This window comes from Macaca mulatta, chromosome 2, assembly GCF_049350105.2.
Source record: "Macaca mulatta isolate MMU2019108-1 chromosome 2, T2T-MMU8v2.0, whole genome shotgun sequence".
NCBI lineage: Eukaryota > Metazoa > Chordata > Mammalia > Primates > Cercopithecidae > Macaca > Macaca mulatta.
This window is the reverse complement of record NC_133407.1, coordinates 95,136,892-95,149,486: the sequence shown is the minus strand read 5'-3', so window position 1 is coordinate 95,149,486 and position 12,595 is coordinate 95,136,892. Positions and strand designations below refer to the sequence as shown.

The window sequence follows — 12,595 nt, the reverse complement described above, 5'->3', positions numbered from 1 at the left end:
CAAACGTTCACGTGTTCCACCTGAATCTATAATTTACAAAATCCAAAAACAACAACAGCAACAACACAGTCTTGAGAATAGGTTACTACCTTCTGACCTCCTAATGCAGGTGTCATTTTGGACAGGATTCAGTTCTTGGTGGTTGTGATGAGGACAGGAAGATGGGACATAAAAAGTGAAGCCACATTTGATGCTGTAGCTTTTTTTGGCACATTAAGGACTCAGATTCATTTCCCCTTAGGCATGGGCAGCCAGCAGGTGAGATTCTGTCACAGAGGCTTGCTCACAACCACATCACCTCAAGGGAAAAGCCTCATGGTCTACCTAAAGCCTCAGCATTCTGGGCCAGGCCATCATTCGATTTTAGAGGCAGGGCAGATGCTAGACAAGATGAAATGAGCTAAGGCAGAGTTGGGAATGAAGAGCCAAGGAGATGGTCTAGAATGATCCAAGTAAAGTGCGGATTTATGGCTATTGCTGGCCCATGAGTAAATGTTCATTCAGAGTAATTGTTTGGAAACTTATAAAGCATTTTGGCATTGCTATGACATGTCTACTGTATTTTTCAAACACGTAAGGTTATAACTGTTCTTTTACTGTGGATAGTTTGAGAAGCACTGGTATAAACCAGAATTCCACAAAACATACTTCTCAAATATTAATAATAGCTTAGTCTGTTTTTGTTCTCGTAAGAACAACAGATTTTACTTTAGCCTTCTTTTTCTTAACATGAAAAAAGTTGGTTAAGTAATATAGACATTCCTGATATCTGTAGGATTCTCGGTTCCTTATATATCCTGAATCTAAATTGTTTTTTTATGGTGTGATGCTAAAGTCTTGATTATTTTGATAATTTTATCTTTTCAGAACTTCTGTAAATAATAATATAATACTCCTTTTGTTGGTTCCTTGGGGGTGATTGGTGGTTTTAATTGAGCCAAAAGGTTCTTCTGGGGCTGTATATCCTAGGGCGCTAATGAAAACCAGGCACAGCAAGCTAGTAAGTTTTAGTGAGTGTCAAGAAAAACTGTAATGGCTTTGGAAACTTCTGGAAAGAGTGTTTATATTTCCAGAATTCAAGGAAAAGGAGGACAATTTTTCTGAAGCAGTAAATCAAGAGAGTTTAGACTTTGGAAATCATAAGAGAAAAAAAGATTTCTAAGGATTAAGGAAGGAGAAAGCTTTTGGGCATTAGGGAAACCAACAGACATTTATTTTTTGTAAGAGCTTGTCAAGGCTCTTCGGAAAGAGAAGCCAGCTTTTATCATCTGGGGAGGGACACTAGAACTCAGGGAAGCTGCTGGACCTGGTTTATATACAGTTCAAGGCATTTGGCATCTGGCCTTTAAACAGAGGTAAAACAAAGGGGCTCACAAGTCAAGAGTCCAAGCTTGAGGACCTGCCTGTGTAGTCAAGCCTTCCTAGAACAAGGGTTGAACAGTGACTGATGTGAGTGTCCCGGGTTCAGGCTACAGATACAGATAGTTAACAGTGTTCAGGGAAAGCTGGTGAAAATGTCAAGGTTAGGGGTTCCAGAGAGCCAATGTCAGCCTGAGAGAACTCAAATGGCACTATCTCCAAAGACCCAGCGACACTCAAGTGGATGCCAAGCTTGGAGGAAAATGGACAGGCAAAGACAAGTCAAGGTGAACATAAGAGACAGAGTTTTGCTCTTTTTGCCCAGGCTGGAGTGTGCTAGAGTGCAATGGCGTGATCTCAGCTCACCTCAACCTCCACCTCCCAGGTTCAAGCGATTCTCCTGCCTCAGCCTCCCGTGTAGCTGGGATTACAGGCGTGCACCACCATGCCCAGCTAATTTTTGTGTTTTTAGTAGAGACGGGATTTTACCATGTTGGCCGCTGGTCTTGAACTACTGACCTCAGGTGATCCACCTGCCTCGGCCTCCCAAATTGCTAGGATTACAGGCATGAGCCACTGCGCCTGGCCCAGAATTCTTTATTAAAATATTAAAGAATTTGTTCCAAGTCTATTGTGAACAGTGCTGCAATAAACATACGTGTGCATGCATCTTTTTAGTAGAATGATTTATAATCCTTTGGGTGTATACCCAGTAATGTGATTGCTGGGTCAAATGGAATTTTTGGTTCTAGATTCTAAGGATGGAATGATAATAGGTAACATAATGCTTACTGTGTGCCAGACACTTTTCTCTGAAGCATGGAAGGCTTAAGAAACTTGTCTACATGACAAAGTAAATATAGAGACAAAATTTGAACCTAGGCAATCTGGCTGCAGAACCTGAGGTATTTTCAAAATATACTGCCATAAAGGCATTTAACTTAGTTCCGTTTCCTTTCATTCTTAACTGCCGTGCATCCTGATCTTTCATATTTACAGATTCAGAAAAATGAAACTTTTGCCTCTGTTTTATACTTAACCGGTGTAGTTCAATGTCATGCTAAGTTACTTAGAGTCTTTTTTCCTGTATCTAGATTGCTTTTTTAGGTTGTCATTTTCTCATCTTGGAAAAAAACTTGAGAGTAAATAGAGAAAAGTGCAGTGTGTCCTCCAATAGCCATTTCCAGTTTATACTAGTTAATTGAAGAGAGTGATTTGTTGTATTGGTACATAATAGCCAAAATAGTAATAATTATAGTAACAACAAACTGTGGTGATCACCCTGTTTGTAATCTGGTATCATACAGTACACATCAGCATAACAAAATTGAAAAACCATAATTTTCCCCTTTCTGTTTTGCTTTATCACCCACTTGCTGATGAAGATTACAGCATAGGATGACAACGCCAGCCACACTTTTTGCTTGGCTGTGAATCTAGTCGTAAACACTAATAATGTACTATTTTTTTAAAAAATTGATTTGGGAATTGAGTGCTAATGTTTTCAATGAAAACTGAGAGTATGTTGCCAGTAAGAAATTTTGGTTTTGATTATATTGAACAAACACTGATTTTTATATTAGTAAGTTAGCCATCACTTTGCCTGCTTTTGCCATTTAAAAACTCTGATGCCCAAATGATAGACTGTTGCCAAGCTGCATCTGTTTTTTAATTTATTTTTGTTTTGCCCAATACTCAAATGAGTAGACAAAATAATAGTTTTTATTTGGCTGCATTGCAAAACCTAGATGTACGTTTTACCTCGAAAAAAAGCAAGACCATTGATCTACTAAGTCTGGGAGCCGCTATATGGTAGATTTCATAAGAAACGCTATTCTGTTACCAGATTGCAGCAGGAGAGAAGATTCCTTTGAGCCAGGAAGAAATAACTCTGCAGGGCCATGCCTTCGAAGCTAGAATATATGCAGAAGATCCTAGTAATAACTTCATGCCTGGGGCTGGCCCATTAGTGCACCTCTCTACCCCTCGAGCAGATCCTTCCACCAGGATTGAAACTGGAGTGCGGCAAGGTAAAGTCAAAGAAAATGAAAAGTCTCACTCAATTTTTAAGTTTTTAGTACATTATTATTTTTGGACAAATTCTGATCCCTAAGTCTTACGGAACTGTCTAGCATATTTTAAAATAAAGAATTTAAGTGATTTCTCAGTAACCATTACTTTTTCCCTCTGGAATTGTTATTTTTAAAGAATAGCGAGTATTTTTAAACAGTGAACTCCTTTTCTTTGAAATTCAGCAGTATTTGGTCAAACCTAACCAGGAAATATTTTGTGCGTACTGTTTTTGACCTTGCCTCATTACAAAACTGATTTAAGATGACTGATATCTGCTATGCACAAGGCAGACTGCCTTCAAGGTACATAAAGTATAAGTTGGAGAATTAATACATAAACTTAGTGTAAGCTAAACAATAATAAAAAAATTACAGTAAAGAAACAGTGGAAGAGTTATCACAGTTCAGCATATGATTAATAAGAGTGGTCATAACTAGTGATTATTTAGGACTTCCTACTTACAGGCACTGCTCTAGGTGATTTTTCTACATGTGTTCCTTTCACCATGAGAACTACCCTGTGAGTAGACATTATTATCATCCCTGTTTTCTAGATGAGGAAACTGGAACACAGAAGAGTTAAGTGACTTGTCCAAGGTCATCCTTGGAGCCAAGATTCAGACCCAGACAGTCTAGCTCCAGAGTCAGTGCTCTGAGCCTCTCCTGTCATCTTAATTTCAGTTGCTGGAATAAGTTATACAGTGATGGGATATAGCAATTTTCAGGGGTAAGAGGTCACGCTAGACTAATATAATCAGGACAGATTTTTTTGTTTGTTTTTTTGTTTGTTTTTGTTTTGTTTTTGAGATGGTCTCGCTCTGTGGCCAGGCTGGAGTACAGTGGTGTGATCTTGGCTCATTACAACCTTTATCTCCCTGAGTTAAGTGATTCTCGGCCTCACCCTCCCGAGTAGCTGGGATTACAGGTGTATACCACCATGCCTGGCTAATTTTTTTTTGTTTTTTATATTTTTAGTAGAGACAGATTTTCACTATATTGGCTAGGCTGGTCTCAAACTCCTAGCCTCAAGTGATCTGCCTGCCTCGGCCTCTCAAGGTGCTGGGATTACAGGGGTGAACCACCGTGCCTGGCCAGGACAAGTTTTTAAATGGATGTCTGGAATAGATTTAGATAGGTAGATTTAACAACATAATGAAGAGTGAAGAAAAGAGAGAAAGGTATGTTCGAAGAATAGTAAGAAAATATGTGGCTGGAGACATGGGTTGAAGGCAAATCCTAGTGTCCTGAAAGCCAAAATGAGGATTTAGGTCTTCTTAAAAATAAATTGGTAGCATTTTGAGAGCTCTGGATAAGCCACAGCAAGATTTGGTAGTTAGTAGACTCTTTAACTTAGCAAAGCATCTTAACTCTGCTTGCCCCACTGGTTCCTTCTTTTTTTTTTTTTTTTTTTTTTGAGACAGAGTTTCACTCTTGTCGACCAGGCTGGAGTGCAATGGCACAATTTTGGCTCACTGCAACCTCTGCTTCCCAGGTTCAAATTATTCTCCTTCCTCAGCCTCCTGAGTAGCTGGAATTATAGGCACCCACCACCATGCCCGGCTAATTTTTTGTATTTTTAGTAGAGACGGGGTTTCACTATGTTGGCCAGACTGGTCTCAAACTCCTGACCTTGTGATCTGCCCACCTTGGCCTCCCAATGTCTTGGGAGTACTGGCGTGAGCCACCTGTAGGCATCTAATCTTACCAGTGAGGACTCTGGGGTTCAAAGAGGTCAAGTGACCTGCCAAAATCATGGAAAGACCCTACAACAACATTCTTTACAACACGCTACATCCTTTCTACTTGAACCATTTCTAACTAGTGGAATGCGCCCTGGTTCAGATTCTTGTTCTCTAGGACTGTAACCATCCTAGTGATGATAGCTGCCATTGGTTTATCAGCTTTGCCAGGTATGGCACCTGTCACTTTATTATCACTCCTCCCAGCAACCCTGCAGGACAGAGGAATTATTAAACTTGCTTGACTGGTGTGGAAACTGAAGGAGTGGAGGGTGGGGAATGCTAAGGGCAGAAATAAGGGGAATGTGAGAGGGTGGAGGAAGATTGTGTTGACTTTGAAAATGAAAAGGGAAAAGAAGCTTCAGAAGAAGATAGGAGAGGGAAAGCCAGCTTGTGTGCCATTGAATCACCACATTAGGGCCTGGTGCTATTGGGTGACCCACCCTTGTTACACCTGGCAAGTTTTCAAAGCCCTCTGAACCTCAGGGTCCTTATGAATAAATTTGTGTCGATGTTATTTATCATGCAGGGGTTTATGAGGATTAAGCGTGAAATGTACGTAACAAAACGTCTTGCTTGTTGTATTTTATTCCTTTATGTTTTGACTTGAAGAGGTTATCGTGGTTTTCAATTTCAGGAGATGAAGTTTCCGTGCATTACGACCCCATGATTGCAAAGCTGGTCGTGTGGGCTGCAGATCGCCAGGCAGCATTGACAAAACTGAGGTACAGCCTTCGTCAGTACAATGTGAGTGATCTGAGACCGTGCCAGTGACCTTGATGTGTTTGCTCAGCACCAGAGTTCAGCCTTTGTCTTTGGCAAGGCCTTGGTCTTGTCAGCGTATTCTCTATTTCCATCAATTGCCCAAACAAAATAGTTTCATATGGGAGAATTTTGCAAGGGCCAGAGCAGGGTTTGAGGACTTCTTCATTTCAGTTACAAAAGAAAGATTGCAGAAATAAAATTGTTAGTGTCAGTGCTATGTTTCGGTGAAATCCTATTCACTCTGTAGATAAATCCAGCTATACATGGTACCTTAGTAGGTTTTTTATTTTTCCTAAGAGCTGTCCACAGTAGAAAATACTTAGGAAATAAAAGCAGATGTTTTCCTGAATGTTGTTTTCGCTACCCAGTATGCCTGCAGTCTGGGTTTACTTTCTCTAAAGTAAAATAATTATGTTCAGTTTCATCCCTTTAATAGAGTTTGTTATTTTTCTGTAGAACATTAATTTCCTTGGTGCAGAAAGTCCCATATCACATTGATTTGGCCCATAGAAGGATTTATTCACCCAGTTATTCAACTTGTTTTGTGTTAATAATTGATCAAAGCTCTGGTTTCTGTGGCTTCAACCACACTGGCTGCCTTGCCGCTTCTGAGACTCACTCAGCATGCAGCCATGCATTCCTGTCCAATCTTCCAGAATGTTCTTCCCCTACATGATTGCAGGGCTCCCTCCTGACTACCCCGCTCTCCTGCTCTGAACCCTTTCCCAGGCTGCCGCATTTAAAGTATGACCTTTTGTTATTCTTTATCCTTGTAGCCAGCCTTCATTTTCTTCATAGCATGTGACATTATATTCAATACCTGTTTACAGATATTGTTACTTGTTGCCCTAGAATGTCAGCAGAGACTGTGAAGGCAGGGACTTCATACCTTTTGTTCCTCACTCTATCCCCAGTGCCTGGATCAGAGCCTGTCACTTAAGAGATGCTCAGGAAATGGCTGTTAAATGAATGAAGGAATGGATGAGTGAATGAATGAACCCAAAGCTCAGATAGCTGGTTTTACTTTTGATCCCATTTATTGGTGTATTTGGGTTAATTTTATACCTTTTAAAATTTTTGTATCAGTATATAAAATTTGGATTTTATTGTTGGAAGGAAGCTCTTTTGAGGTCATTTAATCCTATCCTCTCCTCAGTATAGCAATCCAGCTTGCTGTTTGCAGTCTTCCTATTCTGTGGAAGCGTTCTGAGCAGCAAGTCTTCAATACCTTGCAAATGAATTTCATTTATGTTTCTTAACATTTATTATGTTCCTAACCTGAGTCAAGTAAGTGCCTCGGTATTTCCAGTATCCTCTTTGTCATATTAAAATGTAATTTTGAGTGTCAAGTCCAGATGGATATAGTAATAGTGGATGGACATAGTGATAGTGAGATGGTTTTTTGTGGTTTTTTTTCCTGAGAGTTGTCCTGTTGCCACATGGTACCTTAGTAGGTTTTTTATTTTTCGTAAGAGTTGTTCACAGTAGAAAATGCTTAGATAAAAAGAGCAGATGGTTTTCTGAACATACTGTTTTTCCCACTCAGGAGGAACTGGGGCTTTATTCTCTTCCTAGATTATTGGACTGCACACCAACATTGACTTCTTACTCAATCTGTCTGGCCACCCAGAGTTTGAAGCTGGGAACGTGCACACTGATTTCATCCCTCAACACCACAAAGAATTGTTGCTTAGTCGGAAGGCTGCAGCCAAAGAGTCTTTATGCCAGGCAGCCCTGGGTCTCATCCTCAAGGAGAAAGCCATGACCGACGCTTTTACTCTTCAGGCACATGGTACGGATGGCTTTTCTCTTTCCTCTGCTTGTCAAGTTTTGCAAATCATCACTGAACATGCTTTTCTTTCTGTATGGCACCCTTGCCTCTCTTTTCTCCTCTCAGTGACTGACATCATTCTTTGCATTCTTTCTTTTGTAGTATGAAGTTTGCAGACATGTTTTTTAGTATGAAGCAAAGCTCTTCACTTGCCATGGATGCACCCATAAACACTATTTAACCCGTTAACTGGAGTGTAACTAATCACCTAACATTGTAGAAATGGATCTCTTATTTTACAGACGTGAGCACGGTGGCTTACGTCTGTAATCCCAGCACTTTGGGAGGCCAGGGCAGGTGGATCATGATGTCAGGAGATCAAGACCATCCTGGCTAACACAGTGAAACCCCATCTCTACTAAAAATACAAAAAATAAGCCGGGCGTGGTGGCACACACCTGTAGTCCCAGCTACTTGGGAGACTGAGGCAAGAGAATCGCTTGAACCCAGGAGGCGGAGGTTGCAGTGAACCGAGATCACGCCAGCCTGAGCAAGAGGGCAAGACTCCATCTCAAAAAAAAAAAAAAAAAGAAAGAAATGGATCTCTTTTCAGTCAAGCACTTGTTTTCCCCACATCCTATGCTAATTTCTTACCACTTCTTTTGTTCACCACTCCTCATGGCCCTACTTTGTTATGTCCTTTGTACCTGCAGGAACTCCCTTTGTCCCAGAGTCTCAAGACAGAACACCAGAGACTTAGATTCCCTTGGGTTACCCATGACTTATTGTCGAATTACTTCTTCCTCTTTTTCCATCCTGTGATTGGATGTCTACCTAGAGACTTCATAGTGTCATAGTATCCAAGCGTAGGAAGGGCCATAACAGGGGTTCGTCCTGGCTACCACACACATGCATTGCATCCCTACCCCAGCACACCCACTAAGCTGTTGCCCAACTTCTTCCTAACACCTTGGGAAACTGAAAGTTCATTACTTCATCGGGTAGTTGATACTTTCAGTCAGTTCTCCATTAGAAAGTTCTGCCCTTAAACCAAACACCGCATGTTCTCACTCATAGGTGGGAATTGAACAATGAGAACACTTGGACACAGGGTGGGGAACATCACACACCAGGGCCTGTTGTGGGGTTGGGGGAAGGGGAAGGGGAAGAGATAGCATTAGGAGAAATGCCTAATGTAAATGACAAGTTAATGGGTGCAGCACACCAACATGGCACATGTATACATATGTAACAAACCTGCACGTTGTGCACATGTACCCTAGAACTTAAAGTATTAAAAAAAAAAATTCTGCCCTTTAAATTGATACAGAATCTCAGCTCTCACATACTTTTTGCATTTCAGGCTAGCTCTGACCTTCAGAGCAAACAGAATTTTTAAAAATCTCATCTATTTTTCTCTTTTATTGGTAATTACTGTATTACCCTATACAGTTTGAGCATCCCAAATCCCCAAATCCAAAATGCTCCAGAATCGGAAGCTTTTTCAGCGCTAACATGATGCTCAAAGGAAATGCTCATTGGAACATTTCAGATTCCAGATATTTGGATCAGGGATGCTAAGCCAGTTAAATATAATGCAAATAATCCAAAAAAAAAAAATCTGAAATTCAAAACACTTCTGGTCCCAAGCATTTTGGATAAGTGATACTGAACCTATATTATTATATGATTCTATCATTAGAATCTTTAATTTCTATATCATTTAGATTCATTCAAGATAGCTATTTTGAAAGCTTAAAATGTAACATGTTTTAAGTGCTGAAAACTACATCTTTAGAAGATTTGTGCTCTATCCTCATTTTATCCTTTTACATTGAATGAAAATGCATCTAAATATGTCCCATGTGGTATTCCTGAGCCTGAACTTAACATTTTTAGAATGGAGTGTTCTCTTACTGTGACCTTCCTTTTAAAAGTTTATAATTGGTACAGATATGAGGTTCAGAATAAATTGCATCAGCTTAGCTATGCTGAAGCACCTGGATATTGTCCAATAGAGGATATACACCCAAATGCCCATAAGGGGCCAGGCACGGTGGCTCACGCCTGTAATCCCAACACTTTGGGAGGCCCAGGGCAGGTGGATCACTTAAGGTCAGGAGTTTGACCTTAAGTCAGCCTGGCCAACATGGTGAAACCCCGTCTCCACTAAAAATACAAAATTAACCGGCTATGGTGGCATGCACCTGTAATCCCAGCTACTCAGGAGGCTGAGGCAGGAGAATCACTTGAACCCAGGAGGTGGAGGTTGCAGTGAGCTGAGATCATGCCACTGCTCTCCAGCCTGGGCAACAGAATGAGACTCGTCTCAAAAAGAAAAAAAAAAAAGGCTATAAGGGCTGAGCCAACAACATAAAAGAGTAAAAGAGGCCAGGTGAAAGAAAAATAGTGAGCAGTAGAGACTTTAGTGACCTGGAATGAATTTGCCCCATCAAAAGGGGGTGACCATGGTACGTTTATGCCACTGTAGGATTAGAGTTTAGGTTGCAAATAGTCAGATTCTTCAGTAGAAGCTAGAATTTTTCATATGAAATTTCATAAGATGTAAACAAAAGTATCCCTTTAAACTTAAAACAACAAGAAGAACAAAAACAGCACATCTGAGCTGCCAGTTTAGGACTTGCATGTTTTTTTTTCTTTTTTTCTTTTTTTTTTTTTTGAGATGGAGTCTCGCCCTGTCACCCAGTATGGTGGCACAATCTTGGCTCACTGCAAGCTCCGCCTCCCAGGTTCACGCCATTCTCTTGCCTCAACCTCCCAGGGAGCTGGGACTATAGGCGCCCACCACCATGCCCGGCTAATTTTTTTGTATTTTTAGTAGAGACAGGGTTTCACTGTGTTAACCAGGATGGTCTCGATCTCCTGACCTCATGATCTCCCTGCCTTGGCCTCCCAAAGTGGTGGAATTACAGGTGTGAGCCACCGTGCCTGACCAGGACTTGCGTTTTATGTTTTCTTTTGTAAGGTGTAAATTTCATAGGCTTGATGCTCATAAATTTGTTACTGAATTTTAAATTTTTTCTAGATCAATTCTCTCCATTTTCATCTAGCAGTGGAAGAAGACTGAATATCTCTTATACCAGAAACATGACTCTTAAAGATGGTAAAAACAGTAAGTAATGTTTCATTAAAAGAGAAATGTGAGTCATACAAATGTATCACATTAGTCTGAAAAAGAGGATTCCAGCCTGGTCATGATCAGTTACGTTTTTTAAATGCCTAGGCTAAACATTGGAAGGAAATATGCCAAAATAATAGAATTGATTGGCTCTGGGTAGTAGAGTTGATCGTATTTGCCTTTCTTCTTTGCACTTTTTAAATATTTTGTAAATATTCTAAAAATATGTCATAAAATAAACGTAGCAAAACAGCTGAAATGAAATATGCCAGAATGTTAGAAATATGCAAAAAAAAAAAACCACCTCTTTTTCCCTAATCCTTTGTACTTTTTTTCTTGCTTTGCAATTCTTCTGCAGCGAGAGTGTATTACTTTTAAATAAGAAAAACAGTTTTCAGCTGGGCGCGGTGGCTCACGCCTCTGGTCCCAGCACTTTGGGAGGCTGAGGCAGGCAGATCACGAGGTCAGGAGATTGAGACCATCCTGGCTAACATGGTGAAACCCTGTCTCTACTAAAAATACAAAAGATTAGTGGGGCGTAGTGGCGGGTGCCTGTAGTCCCAGCTACTCAGGAGGCTGAGGCAGGAGAATGGCGTGAACCAGGGAGGCGGAGCTTGCAATGAGCTGAGATAACACCACTGCACTCCAGCCTGGGCGAAAGAGCGAGACTCCATCACAAAAAAAAAAAGAAAAACAGTTTTCAAAACTATGTCAGAGAGGGACGATTACCCACTGCCCAGGCAGTGTTTCAGGGGTTCAAGTGGAAGTGGGTCACTGCAGAGCTATAATTTATTAAGTGCCTTATCTCATGTAAGTTTTTATCTTCACAACATAAATGAGGGGGAGTCACTGTTATACCCATGTATGGATGATGAAAGCATGGATGATAAGGCACAGAAGTGAAGTAATTTTGTCAAGGCTAGTGAGTGGCCGAGCTAGGATTCACACCCACTCTTTGTGACATTGACTCTTAGGCTATTTCCACCAGTTTTCCAATAGAAAATTGATTTTTGATTGTCAACTAATTTGAGTTGACTCAACTTAGGGACTGACTTTCTTTAACTGAAGTCGAAAGAGGCTGATGCTTAAGCCAGAAGGAAGTTTATAAACTTCTGGCTGGAGCAGTGTAGCAGCAGGACCAGAATTCTATAGCTGGTCACTGTATCCCTTCTGCTGTAAGACAGTTTGTGTGGGAAGCCCAATGGGTGGAGTCAGAGCTCAGAGTCCTGGCTAACCTTGAATGTGAGATGTCATTGAACTGTGACAGTTCTGTTATAAAAATATGCCTCCCAGGTAGGGCAGAATACTTTTGTCAGCTGATGACAGAATCCTCTTCCTTGGACAGAGGAAAATCTTTTTCACTTCACCTCTATGAAGACACTAACTCAGTAACAATTTTTTTGTTTTGTTTTTTGACACAGAGTCTCTGTTGCCCAGGCTGGAGTGCAGTGGCACAATGTCGGCTCACTGCAAGCTCCGCCCCCCGGGTTCACACCATTCTCCTGCCTCAGCCTCCAGAGTAGCTGGGACTACAGGTGCCCACCACCACGCCCGGCTAATTTTTTGTATTTTTAGTAGATACGGGGTTTCACTGTGTTAGCCAGGATGGTCTCTATCTCTTGACCTCGTGATCCGCCCACCTCAGCCTCCCAAAGTGCTGAGATTACAGGCATGAGCCACCGTGCCCGGCCAGTAACAAATATTTTGTTCACACAAGTTTATTGGGTTATAGCTCTTCAGTTATTTTTCA

At 40.9% G+C, this 12,595-nt stretch overlaps 1 protein-coding gene across 39 annotated transcripts in view; it reads left to right on the top strand.

Moving 5' to 3' along the window:
* Window positions 1-12,595, top strand: part of MCCC1 (methylcrotonyl-CoA carboxylase subunit 1) — an 82,198-nt gene that overhangs the window by 53,444 nt on the left and 16,159 nt on the right. For 30 of the 39 annotated variants that reach the window (XM_077991739.1, XM_077991737.1, XM_077991716.1 and 27 more), the window contains 4 exons: window positions 3,206-3,389; window positions 5,808-5,917; window positions 7,511-7,727; window positions 10,753-10,839. In XM_077991739.1, coding sequence (XP_077847865.1) covers window positions 3,206-3,389; window positions 5,808-5,917; window positions 7,511-7,727; window positions 10,753-10,839 — 598 coding nt within the window. The remainder of the gene's footprint in view (window positions 1-3,205; window positions 3,390-5,807; window positions 5,918-7,510; window positions 7,728-10,752; window positions 10,840-12,595) is intronic. The other 9 variants (XM_077991720.1, XM_077991741.1, XM_077991709.1 and 6 more) reach the window with 1 other exon arrangement.